The 22447-nt window shown below is 37.7% G+C and overlaps 1 protein-coding gene across 1 annotated transcript in view; it reads left to right on the top strand.

Moving 5' to 3' along the window:
* The window catches only part of col9a2 (procollagen, type IX, alpha 2), a 132508-nt gene that overhangs the window by 95781 nt on the left and 14280 nt on the right, over positions 1-22447 (top strand). The window contains exons 3-14 of the mRNA XM_056399517.1: positions 9320-9596; positions 10911-10985; positions 12005-12040; positions 12150-12212; positions 14274-14327; positions 14678-14713; positions 15657-15680; positions 15808-15861; positions 16619-16672; positions 17800-17850; positions 17935-17991; positions 18110-18163. Of these exons, the coding sequence (XP_056255492.1) occupies positions 9525-9596; positions 10911-10985; positions 12005-12040; positions 12150-12212; positions 14274-14327; positions 14678-14713; positions 15657-15680; positions 15808-15861; positions 16619-16672; positions 17800-17850; positions 17935-17991; positions 18110-18163 (630 nt within the window). The 5' untranslated portion in view covers positions 9320-9524. The remainder of the gene's footprint in view (positions 1-9319; positions 9597-10910; positions 10986-12004; positions 12041-12149; positions 12213-14273; positions 14328-14677; positions 14714-15656; positions 15681-15807; positions 15862-16618; positions 16673-17799; positions 17851-17934; positions 17992-18109; positions 18164-22447) is intronic.

Raw genomic sequence — 22447 nt, 5'->3', positions numbered from 1 at the left:
TTAATTTGATGTTTTCTTGTTGGTTTCAGACAAATAAAAAACAGATCCCACACATGAAAAACTTCATAAGAGCCAGATGTAGCCGATTGCAACACACATTCTCAGAATTAAACAAATAGGATGTGTAGTTTTATTGGCTTTGTGTCCAGCCTATTTTAGTGCTTCTGTGGATAAGTTGGCATTCATATTTTGATAACTACATGCTAAGGTGCGCTTTATGAATTTGTTGGCCCCTTGGGTGTAGCATGGCGAGCTGTAAACACAACACTGATGTATCACCTAACAGCATAAAACTTTAGTCAAAAATGCCTATCTTCACTTTTAACAAACATGATGCAGCATTAGCATTTATTTCACTCTCCTTTTAGCTCTGTTTCGGTCTCCACCAACTCCTGAGGGAAATATGTGGCTACTTCACCAGCTAGCCTCCACCTTTGCCTGTCTGCATTTTGGTGCTGTGCAAGAAGCACACAGTGGCTTTAGTAGGGTGTTTTTGCTAAGAACAGAGTTATCAGAGTTTTGGGCCATAAAACCAAAACAACCAGCTGAATGATGCTAAAATTCTCTGTAGAGATGAAGAAAATTGCAATCTGGTGATTAGTCTCCGTGGGTTTGTCACTAGGAGAAACCCCTTTTATGTTAGACATAGTTATTTGATCTATTGTTAGTATAAAAAATATTGATGAATGCAGCTTTAAAGTTTATCTGAAATATATTTTAGTGAGTGAACATGATTGGATTTTGGGTGTATGCTTGCCAGAGGTGCTGTTAGGGTGGACTGAATGGCTGAGAAAACCCAATAAAAAACATGCCAGGGATCGTATATTTATTGTCAGGGTTGGTTTTGAAGTGTTGATTTGTATATTTTTTGGAAACTGTTGTTCTGTTCTCTAATTTACCCCAAGATATGTTGGCTCATATCTGTCACTGGAGGATCTGGCAGCCAGTTGGACACATTTCTATTTTGTCAAATTGTTCAATGGTCGAATTGAGAGATTACCTGGACCGTCGTGGACTAATTTGTTCTTTAAAACGTGTGTGAAAAAGAGAGGATAAATGCGAGTGTGTGGATAAGAGCTTGTGCCTTCTGCTTGTAAAAATGAATCATGCTCAGCTTTATTCTTAGCCTAATCCAATTCAGAGCTGATGTTAGAATATCACAGCAGGCGTAAGATTTAATTACAGTTCTCTTTAACAGTTTAAATGTGGCATTGTTAACAATCCATTTGTGCATGCCATCCAGATGTAATACAGTAATTATCATACGTCTTTGCCATTTAATAAATTTATATTTTATAACTCTAATGCAGAAATTGACTCTCAAGTTTATAATCTATTTTACTTGTAAATGAACCTAAAGCCATTTTATATGAGACAGATATTAAACATGGATAAAAATAGAGAGCTTAATTTCATTAGACTTTCCATCTCAAATCAAATTTATTTCCTGTGTGTGTGTGTGTGTGTGTGTGTGTGTGTCACTTAACATACTCACTGCAGTCCATCCCTGACCCGTGTGGATAGATCTTGACAGGAACTACCATAGAAAGAACTGTTTAAAAGGGAATCTCTTCCTGAGATGTTTTGTTTTCTCTTTCTCTGACACAATATGCAAAGATGCATTGTTTTTAGCTCATTATCTCTCAGACTCTGACTCATGGGAGTGTGTCTTTGTTTCGACCACTCCTGTCCAACAGGGGCCACATATACAGTCCTCTTTGGATTTCGGTTTTAATCAGTATCCAGAGCTCATCGTGGAGGTGCTTAAGCCCTTGTGATGGTGGGAATACTAACAGGTAAAACTGAACTGTGACCATTCCCATGACAAGGGAATTACCAGCAGTCTATATTTTAATAACACATGCTTTTTGTCCAACCTCCTTTTTAAAGCTGCCCTTTAAAAGTTTTATTTTGTTCTTTGACCAGTTACCGAACAGTTTCCTATTTACTCATCCAGCAGGTACAAAACAACATTCATTTAGCGTTAGCTCATTTCTAATTTTATCTGGGCTATTTGGTAAAAAGTAGGTTTATCAGAGCTTTTATTTAACTGAAAACAGCTGGAAAAGCGGTTGACGTGAGTGGTGAGACTAAACCAAAACAAGAACGTTGCAGGTTGTAAAACCAAAATACTGAGCTGAAAGACGCTAAAATGCTCAATCGAGCTGGGGGGAACTGCAGTCATTCGTCATTTTTATATAGAGTATTGATTAGTGTAACTGTAAATATTTAAGTCTGACATTAAATTTTATAAGCAAAATAGCTTTTAAAACAAATGGAGTTTTTTCTTCTACTTCTACTTTTCCTTTCTTCTCTTGCTGTCCTCTTTCTCTCGTTTTCTTTTGAGATTCTTTTAGTGTGTGAAAGTAACCTGTGCATTTATTGCAGTGTATGTGTCTACTGTATATGGGCTGTTTGTGATTTTGTGTGTGCATGCCTGTGTGTGCATGAGAAAGGGAGAGAAATGGAAGGACAAGTGTATTATGCTCTTGTAAAAACATGTCAAATGACTGTACGAAGAACTCCTCAAACTCGTAGGTGCAGGAAATCATCTTGATTACAGCAAGCCTGCATGAAATTGTCCTGTCTCCTTTTATGTTACGGCAACACCTCACCACAACAGTGTCACATTTATCGTCTTCAATGCAGTAATTAATTAATTGCTTAATTTAAATAGGTTTTAATAATATTGCTGAAAATACACATAGTACATATAAAATGTCATCTATGGCTTTGTGAGATAACATGCAGCAGGGACAATGCCTTCCTTCTGTCTCACTTACACATATTTGTAACTGAGCAGACATAGCTGAATCCTGGTGGATCCCTTTAAGTCATTCTTTTGGATCATCCAGGGGACACAGAGCTGGGCTGTATATGACCATTGTTCGGTTGTCTAAGCTCATTTTGGCTGCAGGGTGTTTTGAGACTATTTTGGCCATCACTCCATTGTGAATGTATTTTTGATTTATTTTGCATTCCATCAACGAAACAGTGTCTGAGCAGTGCACAGTTGTCAGCCTAACACAACATTTTTCTCCCATTTTTCAGGAGGAGGGTACTGTGGGTCCAAAACACCCCCAGCCTGTAACCCAGACTACTTCTTGGCTGACCTGTAGGAAATAGTGTAGACAGCAAACAGTGGGGTGTTCTCTGTTCGATAGAGGCAGGGTAAAGGGGAGTTAAGGTTAGCTCACTGCTACTGAGTTTGGCTTCTCCACAAGAAAACAGTGGTACATTTTTGTAAGGCACAATGTCTGATACTATATTTCACATTTTAAATCACACTTTTAAGACCCTTTTAGTGACTTTCCTTTTCTTTCAAAAAAGCAGGCTGCAACATATCCAGTGACTTTTTGGGCAGACTTTATCTTCATTTGAGGAGAGGCACTAACATTTCTCAATGAATGTGCTATAATGTTTCTCATCTGGCTGTTGCTCCTGGACTGACCGTGTTCAGTGAGTGGGGGAGGGCAGCAACACATTCAGTTGACCAATCAGCAGCCAGAAAGAATGTATGAGCGATAAACGTGCCTAAACGACTGAATGCTGATCCCCATTGCTTTTCAGGGTACATGACTCCTTTGTTTTTGTCATAGTTAAATTAAACTTCAATTTAACTTGAATATTTAAATGGAAATTCTTTGTCAAAGTACAAAGTTTTCTAGACTAGAGTTCATTCAAGTGTGTGGATCCTCTCGCAGCAGCCCATTTGAAAAGCTTTTGAAATTAGGGGTAGATTTAGATGCATATTGATGCAATATCAGCTTGAAAAATAATAGCTAATGAAGCTAGTTACGTCTGGTTTGACTTAATTAGTATTGAAAAGCTATATGTAAATATGCTAGGTATATAAAGATGTCACTGATATGCAAATCGGCCTTTGACGTCATCAAGTGCCATCTGGCAACTTTTGGAGCAGGTTTTAGCTTGAACCTTTTTTCATCTTAGAGCTACTCATATCTTATATTACTTGAATTCACAGAATGTATCAAAACAGTGATAATTAACCAGCTAAATTAAGCTACTTCTTGTAAATACATATATCACATGTTAATAGCCAAAACTCCCATCTTAAATTCACATCAATCAGTGAGGTGTATGTTCTGTATCCATATATTTAAATTTTCAATATGTCAAGCTCACATATATCAAAGCATATTAAATTCACATTAATGTCGGAGTTAGCATTACTGTTTTTTGCTTATTTTTTTTTTTTTCTTAAACTCATTTCCTTTATCCACATATCAATGTATCACACATCATAGCCATTCACTTGTCTTTGCTTGTAACTGTAGGTGCAGGTGATTCACTTTCTCTGTCACATCTGTCAGGAACACAAGATCAGGCAGCCACCCAGCGTCAGACAATCGAGTAGTGTCCTCCTCCCTCGGTTTCATGAAAGTTTTGATTTCCTTCAGCAAGGGAAAAAAGCGCTGTACTACCTTACCCCTGCTCAGACATCTGACGTCTGTGTGGAGGAGGAGATCACCATACTCAGCAGACAGTTCCTCAAAAAGCAGTTTGAAGCTTCTCTGTCATTTGGCCTTTGCTTGAATGGAGTTGATCATCTTAACAACTGTTCCTTACATATCATATAAGCATGCACCAGCATAAAATGTGTAACACATGCAGCAGCATAATCCCTAAAAAGCCTAAAATCATTACTTAAACATAATCTGCCTGTTTCCAGTTTAGATATGAAACACATGTACTATGATAACTTGGATTTACTGTTTCTTATTTATGATGTTTGAAGTTCTTGCACCAAGAACTCAAATTGGATTTAAAGACCCCATAGCCTCATACCAGACCACTTCCACAGGCCAATATATTTCACCAGTTATTAGCTCAAAATGGCATGTCATTGCCAGAAAACTTAAATCAACATCAAGGGAGGCTGAGAAAACGTGTGTAGGATACAACTCTAATATGTAGCTACCATAATAATGTCAGAACATGAAATATTTGTATGTGTTAGCCAATGCAAACACATTAAAGCAGTATTAACAATCTGCTTCGTGAGACCATCTTTGATCCCCCTCATCCTTTATCCTTGATGGTGGCGGTGGTGCGGCGCAGTTCTGGCCTTTAGTCCGACATTCGATGTGTGCCATGCTTTGTTGCTTAGAAACCCCTCATGTGGCTCAGACTGGGGTCAGCGGCTGCTAAACGGTGTGTTTTTTTTAATCTCTGCAGAAGTCATCGCTTTGTCAGCCTGTGACTCTGGGCCAGTTCTCACTGTGCAGCTGGGTCTCGCCACTACATCAGGTTCAGCTCAGGTAGCAGGCGCAGTGAGAAGCGCCGGATCTGACTCTCACTGACTTGCACTACAAGATTGGTGCTTTGAAAGTGGTTTTACAGTGGAAAATGCACAAACGGATGGAGATTTTCACTCGAGTCTTCCGGGATCAAAGTCACTGAAGAGAGAGGAAAGTGTGAAGGCATGATCATATGTGAACGTTTATCTCACACAGACACGCACACACCCTCAAATCTACTGTTAGCTCCGTGATTGACAACCAAACGACACAGCAAAATGTCTCCATCCGCTGAATTCCCCAATAATTTAACATGTCAAAGACGCTTCAACCTCCAAATGACTGGAGAGATTTTCACACAGAGAGAGTAACCACGAAACACCCATAATGAATATGTTTTATACCAGACAGTCTAATATCCTCTGCCTGTATATCATCAGCCTGTCAGTGTACCTCTCCTCCCTCTGCCCTGACTGTAAACTGTGCCTTTTCAATGGAAGAAGGCCTGACACACTACAGGCTTCGGGGCAGCTTCAAACCCTGCTGGGTTGTTCATGACCTCCTCTGTTATCACTTCACCGCTACTCCTCACACCTGCACTCAAGAATAATATTTACCCTGTCTGTCATCATCATCATGGTGGGTGTGTGTGTTTGTGTGTGTGTGTGTGTGTGTGTGTTTCTCTTCCTGTCTTTGAGTTAGACGTTAATGATGACTTCCAAGTGAAAGAGAGGGAACGGACACGGCCTGTCTGCTTTTCCTGAGAAAACTCTGTTTCACACAGAGAGCTTGAATACCAGTGCAGAACCAAAAACTCCCTGGTCACTCATAATATTTCAATTAGGCGCTACTTCTATGCATGAGCGTGCATATGCATGTGTGTAAATGTGTGTGCTTGCTTCGCTCTGTTTTGTGCATTTATGTGCAGGCCAGATAATAACTGGGTGGCTATCTGAGGTGAGGAGGTGTGATGATCACTTTGGGTGGCATGTTGCCTCCTACCTCTCAGTAAGCTATGAGAAATATGCCATCCACTCGTGAAACAAGATGCGATTGCTTGCCTTCAGAAAAATAACAGCTAAGTCATATTCCTCTGAGAAATTAAACATGAGCAGGGAAGGAGAGAGATTCAGGGGGACTGGGAGAGTGGAGAGAGGCCAATATTTTCTTTGTCTGTTTTTCGAGGTTTGAGGAGGCTGGGGAATCGTTCGTAATGAGAAAGACAACAACTGGAGGATGATTCTTTTCAGTTTTCACCCGTGAGAAGATCAGCACAGCAGGTTTTTTGGATATAGACACGTTTTCATGCATTTGATCCTTCAGTTTTTCAGTGATTTAATGTGCTTGTGCTCTCACTGTTTTTAACCAGTTTTGTGTCTGAAATTTTGATGTGAAAACGCAAAATCAAAGAAGGTAGAACTGGCACACGTTGGCAGATTTTCAGATAAACAAGAGAGCAACACATTTTAGTCAGGCATAGTAAATGTATGTCAGACAGTTGCCTGAAAGACTTTTTGATGGTTTATGTTCACTGAAGGTGACCTACTAGAATTGTTTAAAGCCATTGTTCAACATTTTGGGAAGGATGTTTACTTGCTTCTTTTGCCTACATGACAAGATCAGTACCACTCTCCTATCTGTCTATTCAGTCTGAAACTAGAGCCAGGCAGCAGCCAGTTAGCTTAGCTTAGCATAAAGACTGGACACAGGGAGGAAAAAGCTTGCTTGGCTCAGTGTGGAAGGTAAGAAAATCGGCTTACCGCCACCTCTTAAGATCACTAATTAAAACACTATACCTCTTCAGACAGAGCCAGACTACCTGTTTCCACTTATTTCCAGTCTTTATGCTAAGCTAAACGACGGGTACAGGCTGTAGTTTCATATTCAGCGAGCAGACATGAGAGGGGTATCAATCTGCTTATATCATTCACTGTCAAACTATACTTTGAACAGATGTAATTTACATTTTCTCTGTTTCTAGATTATTATTTTAATTATAACTGTCAGACGTTTGCAGTTTTTTTTTTACCAGTCAAGATGAACTCACACCATACCAACACTACATAACTGTACAGTAGACTGATATAAACACAGTATATACATATGCAAATTACATATAAAATATAATAATAAGAAAGATTACATGTGAGATTAATTTCCATAAAGACAACTTACATGTTTGACAACGTAAAGCCTTAAAATCCACGTGTCAGCTCTTTTTTAATCACTGTGTACATTTCTTTGATCAAGTACGCGCTGCATCAAAGGGTTAATACAATCTAAGCTCTTCCTTGATGTTGCAATTTTCAACTGCTTAAGGGAAGTGACTCATAAGGATTACAAGAAACTACTATTTTGTCATTTGGATTTGCAGAACTTTGCTGACATTGTCACTTTTGAAAAGTACTTGTTGGAAGTGGCACTGAGGCAAACACTTCACAGTTCACTAGAGCATAATGAATTAGAAGACCATTAACAATGCCCGTCCGTGGTCCCTGCAAAATGCAGATTTGGTGCACTCTGTTTGAGTACTACTACCCACAGCACTTCTCTCACTATATTTATATCACTGTGATAATCTGATTGCTTTGGTGCTGAGTAGAAAACATACAAGTGGACAAAATTACAGAAACAGCAGATTATAATTCAGAGCTATTGACTATTACCAATCTTTTGTGTAAAATATGATTAATACCAGGCAGTAGTTAATATTTAATCCCTTTGGCTAAAGTATGAAAAAGGCAATAATAGTATTGGAGTGTGATAAATGCTGTAAGTGAAAATGTGCAGAACAAATACAGTACTGAAGCCACCACTGAGCTGTTTTCCTAATTTGTTGTTTATAGGGGTCTGTACTTCCCTGTTGTGTGCAATAAATCTCAATTTACAAATAAATGCATCTCCTCTCAGCATCCTCAGTACTGTCTTTATCCTCCCTGAGGAGAGCAAATGTGAAATCCCCCATTTGTTGCAGCAGAGGCCTCCATAGCAACCACCCACCTCTGCAGAGGGGCATCTGATAATGTGTATTTGCTGCCATCTAGTGGACGAATGTAATTGCTTTATTCGGTGTAATACAGGTTGTGTGCAATAGGGGTCAGTATAAGTTCATTTTTCACATTTGCATGAGTTTTGTTTATTCAGCCTCAACATGACACTTTTTTTATTACTGTGGGAACTAACCTGCGTTGTGTAAAACGACCACTAGATGTCAGTAAGTGGCTCAGTTTGCATGGGCCTTCAAGGCATGAATAGTGGGAGTGTTGATCAGGTGCATTATTGGCTATCTCTCAGTTATCATAGGAAATGCTGTAAACAGATTTTGTTGACAAAGTGAATACTGTCTCTCCTCCTCCTCCTCATCCTCCTCCTCCTCCTCCCTGATTGAATCTCTTTAATTTACCTCTTATCTGCTGAGGACGTCTCCAGTTCTCTCATCAATGCAGAAGAACACTCACCTGAAAATATGTTTGGAGATGTTTACACCTCCATGCAAATGATGGCCTCAGGGTAAGAAGAAAACCCAACAACACTGAGATACGTTTGAAAAGCAAAGACAGAAGAAGAGACAGAAAGATGTTCAAAGACAGGTGATCTACACAGTTGGCTTAAACTCTCAGGTTTCATTCATTGGTCCACTCCCACAGCTTTGGGAGGAGCTTGATTGCTGCTCTCCTCTGATTGGCTTCTGAACCTTGTTTAAAATATGTTAATTATCCCTAAAGCATCCAATCACAGAGCCAGAAACAGCCCCTTTACTTGCATATTCAAAAAGTCTGCTCCTGCCTCAGATCTAAGGTGTGTGTGTGTGTGTGTGTGTGTGTGTGTGTGTGTGTGTGTGTGTGTGTGTGTGTGTGTCTATATATAGGTGTGTGTGTGTGTGTGTGTGTGTGTGTGTGTGTGTGTGTGTGTGTTTTCCACACTTGTTGATGGGTTCATAGAGAATATTTCTTCTGCTTCCAGTGGGACAGGATTACACCTCTTTTTCTCCTCCCTACTCCCTCCCCACCTCACCACTCACCCTCCCCATCGCTCCATCAATCCCTCTCCACTCTCAGCTCTCTCCTTTCTCCTGCGTGGATTTTTCAGGGCTGTGTACATAGCCCCACCACCTCTTCCTTCCCTCCCCCCCTCTTTCCTCTCGTCCAGCTTTGCTTCACCAGTTCCGCACTGTGCCGGCCTGGAGAGGAGTAAGGGAGCGGAAAGAGGAGCAAGAAGAGAGGATTTGGTGAACCGAGGAGAGACAGACAGGGGAGAGGGACCATGGCTGCTCTCTCTGCCTTGCTGAAGACCTGGGTTATACTGCAGACCTTGTGCCTGGCTCTGGCCCAAGTGGTGAGTGGACAGGGGAAATTGAGACCGGGTCTGCTAAAGGCTTTGCTTCTTTATTCTGGGGTTCGGTGAGGACAAGGGCCCCTGGAAAGGGCCAGCAGGCTCTGGATGTCTTGAGGTGATGTTATGGGTTGTGCACTGTCTTGGTGCTGGTTAAGGTGATGAAAATGCTGGCTTTATATTATGCATGTAAAAGAAAACAAAGATGAGCTTGAAATGTGTTTGCTGCTGTGAAGACAAAATGAAACTGGACTATCTTCTGTGGATTATCATCCTTATCGTGTATGGAGTCTTATCTCTTCTTAACTGAGGAGCTCCTATTGAAGGCGAGGATTTGTCTTTACCTGGGGTACTTCTTTTAATGCTTATTTTTTTCAAGAAGACTTTTATTCATGGAAAAAATGGAAGAAAACGTGAAAGAGGTTTTCAGTTTTTCATGGGCAAACTAAGCAGCCATGACAGAGATGGAAAGTACTGAGCATTCACACATACACACACACTTTGTCCACTGGATGTGAAACCCCCTATTCTAACACACACCTACGTGCTATCTATTGGACTCCTTTTTTCACTCTCAAGGATTATTTTTACTTTTTTAAAGTTTGCATTTTTCTTGAATGCTTGAGGAATTCAAAGTTGGATTATCATCTGATGGACTGGCTCATCCACTGAGATGATATGCAGTACAGGCTGAGGAGACGGAGAGAAGGGCATGAGGTGGTGGGGGGTGGTGGTTGGTGGTAAACAGTGCCAGTCTCATGACCCCTCCTCCCACATTCCTCCTCAGTCTTTTGTTTTTATCCCCTCAGTTTTATTCAATACTATCCCAAATTTCCTTATTTTTTATATGGTTATGTTGTTTCTTTTATTTTTTTGTCGAAGTTAACGAACACATTGCAGTCACCTGCCCAGAATGGACTGATATGATGTAGGTCTACTCTGCATCATATGAAAAATCATTGTTTCACTATTTATTTATCCATTATTTACTATCGCTGCATTACTTGTTGTTGCCAAAGTGATAGGTATCCAGTAATCTGTACAGCACATCCAGTCTAGCTAATACTGTTTGAATGCTTTGACAACATTAACTGTTTGTGTAACACCAAATTAATAGATCTAATTAACTCTAAATTTCATGATTATATTACTATAAAGTGAAAGAATATATACACTTTTTGGCATCATCGACTACAGTATCACAATAAAATTCACATTGCTACATGATATTCCAGTTCAAAATATGTTTTGATATTTGTTCATTACTATAAAAGAATCGCATGGAGGTCTAAATTTTTCTTTCTGTCTGTGTTTCAGAGGGGTCCACCTGGACCTCAGGGCCAGCCCGGCCTACCAGGCCCTTCTGGCACTCCTGGATCGGACGGCATTGATGTGAGTATCCACACAAGTTTGCCCAACAGATTGGTCACAAAGACCATCATTGTGCTGGAGAAATACCAAACCCTGTGCTTCTCTGCAAGACTGGAGTCTTACCAGCAGAGGGCACTGCAAATGAAAACACACTGGTACAAAAGATCTCTGTTCCTCGCAGAGAGAGGGGTCTTTGAGAAGGGACCCTTAGCTCAATCCTGAGTTTGTGTCACAGTAATGTGATACATTTGAGATATTCTCAGGGTTAACCACATACAGGTTGTGCAAATATGTAGGAAATGAAGGCTGCTGGGCCAGTGGAGCAAGAAACTGCAAGCTGCAGGGGATTTTTGGTTTTGGTTTTTGGTTTTATGATCCAAAATCAGATGTAATGAAACATTTGGTCGTTTGGATCATCTTATACATTTGAGCCATAAACAATGGTCTATGATATTAAACTTTATTGCACACACCTCGTTCAATTTCATCCATCTCCCACAGATATGCTCAGCATCAGGTTGCCACCAGAATGTAGCTGGGATAAATTAGCGTCTTAACACCTCCCATTTAAAAAAAAAAAAAAAAAAGACCAATGTGCTTAGTCCAAACTGGAAGTTGTAGTTTGCCCTGTTATTTCTAAATTGTAGCTTTTCCTATTTGGGTCTCTGCCACACTGGGGGAGATACATATCAACATGAAAAGACCTGAATCCAGCCAGAAAGAAAAAACTTGATCTAAATATTGTTTACGCCATAATCACTGGCCAAATCTTTGAACATGTGCCTGAAGAATATGATATTAACAAGTTGTTGCCTTGTCCCATAATGAGTGTTTGTGTGATGTACCCTAATTAGTCAAAACAAACAGACCCTATAATTTCTGTATATGACAAAACAAAACAAACATTGAAATATAGTTAAAAGTGCATAATTTGTTTGTGTGTTATGAGCGCCAACCACATCTTATGTACCATTTCCTCCTCTGCCAAATTAACAAATCCCAGATAAATGATTTTAACCCTCTACTCCATCTCTCTGCAGGGAGACAAAGGACCTCCCGGGCCCCCTGGTCCACCAGTAAGTTTGTACTGTGCTGCTTATTTGATGTTATACAGCAAAAATTTTCATGTTTGATTTCTCTGGCCTTGGTTTTGTAAATGACAGTAGTGTGTTTGTTTTAATGTAGGGACTTAAGGGAGAGCCAGGAGAACCAGGCCCCGATGGTGTGCCAGGAGAGAACGGCATTGATGTAAGTAGATAGACTGATGAGTGAGAGAGCGACTATGACAAAAAGAGAGAGAGAGAGTTAGAGAGGAAGAGAGATGGATATGAAAATATATATGACATGATCAAAAACAAAAATGTTTCCAAAAAGAGACATTCTAAAAAACAGCGTAATGAAGACAGAGAGAGAGAGGGAAAAAAACTGAGGAAACTTCTACTCGTATATTCCCACAGGAAGGGTATGATGGAACTTAGCCATTGTGTAAAAGAAAGTGAGTTTGAAAGAACTGTCATTTTTTAAAGAATACACGCTGGAGGAAAAACAGCCAAATACGTGTACAGTTTTTGAAACCAAAAAAAGTACACAACCCACAACCATACACAAAAACTTTTCTTTAGTTGAATAAATAACATTTTCATGAGACTCTGGGAACCATAAGTCATCACTATAGTGAAGGTAGAATGTGACAAAAATGTGTAAAATATTCAAAAAATGTATTATAAAGTCAAAAGATCCCTGTCAAAAGGTACCCTGTAGGGCTTTTGCCCACTAGTGGTTCTGTAGATCAATGTATGTATGTATGTTTTGTTTGTACAACCACATGCTCGAAGACATACATACATGCCTAAAGTGTGGACCGATAGACATTTGCACTGACTGGGAAAGAAGGTTTAGATAATAATTTTTTTTAAATTACAAATTTGATAGAACAATCCCAACTCAAGGTTCACTTATATTACAATTTTTTTTCCTGAGCTTTCAACAGTGTCACAAGGTCCTCATCAGAACCCGTGTTTGCTCAGGTATCATGAAAACGGAATATGATTTTGTCTATAGCGTATTTACGGGATTGAAAGCATCAAAGTTCTTTCTTGAACTTGGAAATACCACTTTGATCAAAGCAATTCCAACTAAAGGTCCACTTACTAGATTTTTCCAACCATATCACAGAGCTGTTATGTTTTCATAAATGATGGTTACACCTCAAGGATGTGAATTTTCGATGAGAAATGTTGCGTGTAAACAAAACTCCACATGTTACCTTTAAGTCATTACATAGTCAGCAGGATGGGCATGAAAATGACTTCTTTTAAAATGTCATGAAAATGTATATTATTGAGCTAATGTTCAGCTTTTGTTTTTGTTTTAATGTAATATTTAAAGCATTTTGTAATGCTTCCCATTTTGCTTATTCTCACTGTCATAAAGTGTCACAGCTCTTATTTTACAATTCAAGAACAGGTCATGAGGCCACTTCAAGCTTCTGTGCGTTGAGCTGTTTTCATACCAAGGTGCTTAGAGGTTCCCCTCTGTCCTTAAGTGTCTAATTGGATGAATATTGTCATGGTACTGCATCACTGACCCTTGAATATTTGTTTCTTGTGATTACAGTGATTTAGTAATTAAATCTTATTTCATGTCTCCAGTCATGGAAATGTGTTTTGAATGGATGTTTGAAGAAATTATTTGGAAAATGTCCTCTTATTGAAACTAAATGATAAGGGGAATATATTTTTATGTTCAATCCATTTTCCCTCACTGATTACACTTATTAAACCTCTAGTAATCACAGGTAGCGAGGAGATGGAGATAAACACAAGTAGATGAGTTTAAAATTATTTTCAGTACTATATAATAATGATAATGATAGTTGTGATGCAGCTTTCCTGAAGGCAGTGACTGTGAGGGAAGGGGAATTGAGTGTCAATGCCTAATGGTCACATGCTAAAACAAGCACACACACACACACACACACACACCACACACACACACACACACACACACACACAAGCACACACATGCATTCCTAAGAGATTTAGCCAGTAATCCGCCCTGGAATCTCAATCTCGGGCTTGTTTCCTAATGACTTACAAGAACAGTGTCAGCTTCGATCAAATGTGTGATTAGCCCTGTTGCAAGGTGAATTCAAGTCACATGTAGCCTGAGGAAAGCACAGTGGTAACTGATGATTTCCTTTCTAACCTCCTCAATGTTTTCCCTTTGCTTTTGTTTTTTTTTTCTTTTAACCTCTGTATACATGTCTAGTTTATCTGCCTGACTTCTTTTCTCCCTACATGTCTCCAGGGTTTGATTGGAGCAAAGGGTGACCGAGGTCCTTTTGGGAGCCCTGGCCCTAAGGCAAGTGTCTAAACCCCCATCTCGAAAGATTATCAGAACACATTGTTATACTGCTTTTCTGTGGCAAACCAGCAACTCACACAATGGGTGGAATAAAGCTTTCACTTTTCACAAGGGTCAATTTTATAATAAAAGAGTCTCAGATTCATATTGCCTTTATCTTGTCCTACTGAGGACATGACGCTGACCCACCGCTTACAAGTATAATAATTACATTGTCTCTGAAGATTTTCTGTCATATGTGATAAGATATTGTTTCACCTTCAGTACAACAGTTTATGCCCTCAGGATATTGTCATCATCTGCCATGTTACTACTATCGTTATATTGCTGTTTTCTGTCGTCTGTAGGGACAACCTGGACCAAGTGGCGAGCCTGGCCCTCCTGTAAGTAAATGGTTCATTATCTAACACATTTTTGCTACTTTAGTATATATTCATATTTGGTATGAGAAAGTAGATTATACATTATCTCATAAGGCTGGCGTGATACCTGTGAATTGACTATTGACTGGCAGAATTAGGCATTGTTGGAAGCCTAGTCAGTTTCCAAACAAATTCCCAACATATTGTAACCCAGCTGGTCTCATAAGGCAACCTCCCGAGTCCCTTTTTCATCATGCCTGAATGCCTGACCAGCTGTGCCCCCTTTTGCGTTCAGTCTACCCAGATGTGGCATATGCTTTCTACAGCTGACATGAGCCTTATTTCTATCCACAATCCTCAATAAAGAATAGAAGTGCTATCAATGATCCGCATGTTAAGCTCATATTATCATCAAGTGCTGCCGCACTGACTTAATGCACAAGGCCAGTCAGTTCAACGGTGCAAAATGTGCTGTAACACAGTCAGACCCCACTAGGTGGTGCTCTGTATCCACCTATCACACATCATCTAGTATATTCAAACATAAAGTCCAGAGTCACCCAATGTCATGCATGAATGCAACACTATTAGTTAAATCCTTTGTTTAGCATTAACAGGCGTGCTGTCTGGGGGCTGTGCTTGTAGACCCAGCTGCCTCACGCTGCACAGACAGGAGATCCTGCCCTGTGGGTTGTCTTTCTCCAAGAAGGCTTACTTACTTAATTACTTTTTTTTTTTATATAATTAATTCCAAGCAAAAGACTCAGCAAACATAAACTGATTGCATTCTGTGTCTATGTTGTTCTTGAGCACTGTTTACCCTGCACTCTGACACTGTACACATGTGTTTCTAAATTACTGTTGCCATTATTAATTGGCTTACACAAACCTTAACTGATACTTTGAGTGATTGGTCCCACTTGTTATACAGTAATTTAACCCCTTGTCCCTTCTGTCCACACAGGGATCCGGCCTTCAAGGACTGGCTGTAAGTAGCTTGTATGGTATAATACGATTACACCTTTATCACTTTGGTTTGAGGTGTTGAAATCATTTTGTGGCCTTTTGGACATGTACACACTGTACATTCTTGGTCTGTGTGTCTCTCTGTCTAGGGTGCTCCAGGGCCAATCGGTCTTCCAGGTGAAATTGGACCAACTGGACCAAAGGTAGGACAACGGCTTCAGTTTATTGTACTAACCTCATGACTTACAGACACCTTATAAACATGTGACATTGGTAGAATTACCTTACCTTGCCAGTGCCATATTTATTAATTCATGCATTCATAACTAGCAGATTAGATTACTGTAATGGCCTATTCACTGGCCTCGCAAACACAAGCATTCGACAATTACAATTAATTCAAAATGCAGCAGCACGTATTCTCACTGGTACAAAAAAATATCAACACATCACACCCGTTCTTAAAACCCTGCACTGGTTACCCGTCAAAAAAAGAATAGATTTAAAAGTCCTCCTGTTAGTTTATAAAGCACTAAATGGTCTTGCACCTCAGTACCTAACAGACATGCTAATTACCTACACACCAGTAAGATCCCTCAGGTCCACAAACACTAGTACACTAGTCATTCCCCGCACCAAAACTCAGGAAGGGGAGGCTGCATTTTCTGTTTATGCCCCACGCAGGTGGAACAGTTTGCCTGAGGCAGTAAAGACTGCCCCGTCAGTCAATCTTTTTAAAAATAGGTTAAAAACTTTTCTCCTCTTAACAGCGTTTGATTGAACGTGTGTGCGTGTGTGTGCGCTTGTCTACTCTGTGCTATTTGTATTGTTTTTTTATTGTTTTGTTGTATGCTGTAAAGCGCATTGTGTCTGCCTTGTGCATGAAATGCGCTCTATAAATAAAATAAAATAAAATAAATAAAAAATAAAATACATATTTCTTTCCTCTGCTATGACTAGGGCATCATCGGACCATCTGGACCTCCAGGACTTCCTGGACCTCCTGGCAAGCCAGTAAGTGTCCAACCAGGACAGGTTGACTAGGAAGCATCTTATTTACCTGTCATCTTTCTCTTGTTGGGCCGCTACTGAGTATCAAGTTGTTGTAGTGGGGATGGCAAAAACAACAGGAACATTCATAAACAAACATTTTTGAAAAGTATCCCATAATGTTCTTTTTGTTTTGTTTTTAGGAATTGTGACCAAGATATAAACTGAGTTAGACATTTTACAGCTACACTAATATCAGCTGATACATCAGCCCAGCAAATGTACCAGTCTAGCTCTAATAGCAACAATGGAAACATGGTGAATAAAACAGTGCCGCTTGGATAAACTCAAACCTCATCCATCGAAAAGCTGTCGCAGTAAATCATTTCATATCTGTGACTGACGACAGTCTTTTCATTGAGACTGGTGAGAATTGCTGTAAAAAGAGTGAGAGATAAATGAGCTACCAGCAGCTCATTGGGCTTAATCAAGCATATAGTTACACCAGTCTAATTGCAGTTAACTTATATAATAGAATGGGGTCACAGTGTAAAAGTAAAGCGAAGACAAACTCAACATCACAACTGCTAATGCTATGTTGAAGTTTGATCTTTTCTGCAGAACCCTCAGCAATTTTTCTTGTTTTTTTTAAATCTGCTGTATGATAACAAAATACCTAGCACAGCCAGAGCTCACTGCTGCCTGTCCAGGTCCCAGTAGAGACTAAGTGGTGAGATATCACAAACAGTTTTGAGTGGTACACTTTCAAGTCTATTTTCCAATGGTGTATGTACTCTCCTGTGTGGTTCCAAGAGGGGGAGGAGAGTGTCTTCATTGAGAGTGATGTTCCCAGCCCAGGGGAGTGTATTTGTTTAGCTCTAGTGCCGTCCTAGGGTAAATAAACCCCCATTAGATCAGTGGAGCTGTCTCATCTGACTGTAGCAGGAATACATCAGCCCCTGTAGAGATACTTTACTTTCTAACTCAATCTATAAATGGAGAGAAGAAAAGATGGAGGGAGCAAAAGATAGAGAGAGAGAGAATGAGAGAGTGCTGGCTCAGCGCAGGACATACAAGGAAACTGTCTGCCATCTGTGACCAGGTGACTTTTTTCTTCACCCATCTATCTATCTATCTATACATCTGCCTAGGGTCCTCCAGGGAAGTTCATTGGTGGGGAAGAGGGCAGTGCAGACTTCCAGGTAAGATCTAATGACATCTGCTTTCTTGCAAATCTGTTTTGACACACCTTTCATAATCCCTATATTTCCCTCTCTCGACAACAGTGTCCTCTTAACTGTCCAGCAGGACCAAAAGGCCCACAGGGACTGCAGGGAGTCAAGGTGAGCAGTCTGTGTGTGTTTGCTTCAAGTTGCTCTGAAGGAAAACCTTTTTCAGTATCAATATCTGTTACATTACAAAATTGTTGTGACACAATACTGATTTATTGTTGCCCTCTAGGGACACAAAGGACGTTCTGGTGTTCTCGGAGAGCCTGGCAGCATAGGAAAACTGGTGAGCTGCACAGTCACTGCTGGGGAGGATACACAAATGCACTCAAACACCCATACTTGTACATGTTGTACAATCTTGCACACTCACCCACCATTCAGGACCAGCAGAGGCAAGGATTAGCTCTAATGAAGCCCCCCGAGGCACATGACTGGCACTAATCTGGCTGCGATTAGTCAGGCCTGGCCCTGGCCCTGCAGTCAGCATGCAGTGAGCCAGATGAAAGGGGTGGTGAAGAGCCAGGTACATAAAGGGGAGGATGAGAGAGTCAGGGTTCAAGCAGCCCTCTCACCTCACTGTATTAAGCAGAGCTAATGAGCACACAGTGGGCTCCAAGGGAGCGGCTAGCCAAGCCCCAGGAATTAGCCTCTGATCTTCCCACACAAGCAGTATTCTGGCAGCGGTTAGATGCGCAAAACACTCAATGCACCAACTTACCACTTCTCCCATGCAAGCCAGTATTTTAGAAGACCTGCACTGACTCAGGTTGCTTTGTGGTGCAGCTTTCCCTTTTTATTTACTATATTATAACATTTTTGACGTTTTTATGTCTTACTCTACTAATACGTTCTTTGATGTTTTTATGCCTTACTATACTATGACAATTTTATGCCTTACCATAATATGACATTTTTTGGACATTTTATGCCTTACTATACTATGACTTTTTTGACGTTTTTGTGCGTTACTATATTATGACGTTTTTGTGCCTTACTATATTATGAAGTTTTATGCCTTACTATACAATGACGTTTTTATGCCTTAATACACCATGACATTTTATGACAAATTATGCCTTACCATAATATGACATATGACAATTTATGCCTTAATATACTATGACTTTTTTTTATGTTTTTATCCTTACTATACTATGACAGTTTTATGCCTTACTTTATTGTGACATTTTATGACTTATCATAATATGACATTTTTTTGACATTTTATGCCTTACTATACTATGACTTTTTTGACGTTTTTATGCCTTACTATATTATGACGTTTTTGTGCCTTACTATATTATTAAGTTTTATGCCTTACTATACAATGACGTTTTTATGCCTTAATACACCATGACATTTTATGACAAATTATGCCTTACCATAATATGACATTTTTATGACAATTTATGCCTTAATATACATTGACTTTTTTTGATGTTTTTATCCTTACTATACTATGACAGTTTTATGCCTTACTATATTATGACATTTTATGCCTTACTATACTATTATTTTTAATGCCTTACTATACTATGACATTTTTATGACATATTATGCCTTACCATAATATGACATTTTTTTGACATTTTATGCCTTACTATACTATGACTTTTTGGACGTTTTTATGCGTTACTATATTATGACGTTTTTGTGCCTTACTATATTATGAAGTTTTATGCCTTACTATACAATGACGTTTTTATGCCTTAATACACCATGACATTTTATGACAAATTATGCCTTACCATAATATGACATTTTTATGACAATTTATGCCTTAATATAGTATGACTTTTTTTGATGTTTTTATCCTTACTATACTATGACAGTTTTATGCCTTACTTTATTATGACATTTTATGGCTTATCATAATATGACATTTTTATGACATTTTATGCCTTACTATACTATTATTTTTAATGCCTTACTATACTATGACATTTTTATGAAATATTATGCCTTACCATAATATGACATTTTTTTGACATTTTATGCCTTACTATACTATGACTTTTTTGACGTTTTTATGCGTTACTATATTATGACGTTTTTGTGCCTTACTATATTATGAAGTTTTATGCCTTACTATACAATGACGTTTTTATGCTTTAATACACCATGACATTTTATGACAAATTATGCCTTACCATAATATGACACTTTTATGACATTTTATGCCTTACTATACTATTATTTTTAATGCCTTACTATACTATGACATTTTTATGACATATTATGCCTTACCATAATATGAAATTTTTTTTGACATTTTATGCCTTACTATACTATGACTTTTTTGACGTTTTTATATCTTACTATATTATGACATTTTATGCCTTACTATACTATTATTTTTAATGCCTTACTATACTATGACATTTTTATGAAATATTATGCCTTACCATAATATGACATTTTTTTGACATTTTATGCCTTACTATACTATGACTTTTTTGACGTTTTTATATCTTACTATATTATGACATTTTATGCCTTACTATACTATTATTTTTAATGCCTTACTATACTATGACATTTTTATGAAATATTATGCCTTACCATAATATGACATTTTTTGGACATTTTATGCCTTACTATACTATGACTTTTTTGACGTTTTTATGCGTTACTATATTATGACGTTTTTGTGCCTTACTATATTATGACGTTTTATGCCTTACTATACAATGACGTTTTTATGCCTTAATACACCATGACATTTTATGACAAATTATGCCTTACCATAATATGACATTTTTATGACAATTTATGCCTTAATATACTATGACTTTTTTTGATGTTTTTATCCTTACTATACTATGACAGTTTTATGCCTTACTTTATTATGACATTTTATGGCTTATCATAATATGACATTTTTATGACATTTTATGCCTTACTATACTATTATTTTTAATGCCTTACTATACTATGACATTTTTATGACATATTATGCCTTACCATAATATGAAATTTTTTTTGACATTTTATGCCTTACTATACTATGACTTTTTTGACGTTTTTATATCTTACTATATTATGACATTTTATGCCTTACTATACTATTATTTTTAATGCCTTACTATACTATGACATTTTTATGACATATTATGCCTTACCATAATATGACATTTTTTTGACATTTTATGCCTTACTATACTATGACTTTTTTGACGTTTTTATGCCTTACTATATTATGACCTTTTTGTGCCTTACTATATTATTAAGTTTTATGCCTTACTATACAATGACGTTTTTATGCCTTAATACACCATGACATTTTATGACAAATTATGCCTTACCATAATATGACATTTTTATGACAATTTATGCCTTAATATACATTGACTTTTTTGGATGTTTTTATCCTTACTATACTATGACAGTTTTATGCCTTACTTTATTATGACATTTTATGGCTTATCATAATATGACATTTTTATGACATTTTATGCCTTACTATACTATTATTTTTAATGCCTTACTATACTATGACATTTTTATGACATATTAAGCCTTACCATAATATGAAATTTTTTTTGACATTTTATGCCTTGCTATACTATGACTTTTTTGACGTTTTTATATCTTACTATATTATGACATTTTATGCCTTATTATACTATTATTTTTAATGCCTTACTATACTATGACATTTTTATGACATATTATGCCTTACCATAATATGACATTTTTTGGACATTTCATGCCTTACTATACTATGACTTTTTGGACGTTTTTATGCGTTACTATATTATGACGTTTTTGTGCCTTACTATATTATGACGTTTTATGCCTTAATATACTATGACTTTTTTTTATGTTTTTATCCTTACTATACTATGACAGTTTTATGCCTTATCATAATATGACATTTTTATGACATTCTATGCCTTACTATACTATTATTTTTAATGCCTTACTATACTATGACATTTTTATGACATATTATGCCTTACCATAATATGAAATTTTTTTTACATTTTATGCCTTACTATACTATGACATTTTTATGACATTTTATGCCTTACTATACTATTATTTTTAATGCCTTACTATACTATGACATTTTTATGACATATTATGCCTTACCATAATATGACATTTTTTTGACATTTTATGCCTTACTATACTAAGACTTTTTTGACGTTTTTATATCTTACTATATTATGACATTTTATGCCTTACTATACTATTATTTTTAATGCCTTACTATACTATGACATTTTTATGACATATTATGCCTTACCATAATATGACATTTTTTTGACATTTTATGCCTTACTATACTATGACTTTTTGGACGTTTTTATGCCTTACTATATTATGACGTTTTTGTGCCTCACTATATTATGACGTTTTATGCCTTACTATACAATGACGTTTTTATGCCTTAATACACCATGATATTTTTAAGACAAATTATGCCTTACCATAATAGGACATTTTTATGATAATTTATGCCTTAATATACTATGACTTTTTTTTATGTTTTTATCCTTACTATACTATGACAGTTTTATGCCTTATCATAATATGACATTTTTATGACATTTTATGCCTT

Source organism: Seriola aureovittata, chromosome 16 (genome assembly GCF_021018895.1).
Source record: "Seriola aureovittata isolate HTS-2021-v1 ecotype China chromosome 16, ASM2101889v1, whole genome shotgun sequence".
NCBI lineage: Eukaryota > Metazoa > Chordata > Actinopteri > Carangiformes > Carangidae > Seriola > Seriola aureovittata.
The sequence above is the reverse complement of the archived record's forward strand: the minus strand, read 5'-3'. Positions and strand labels throughout refer to the sequence as shown.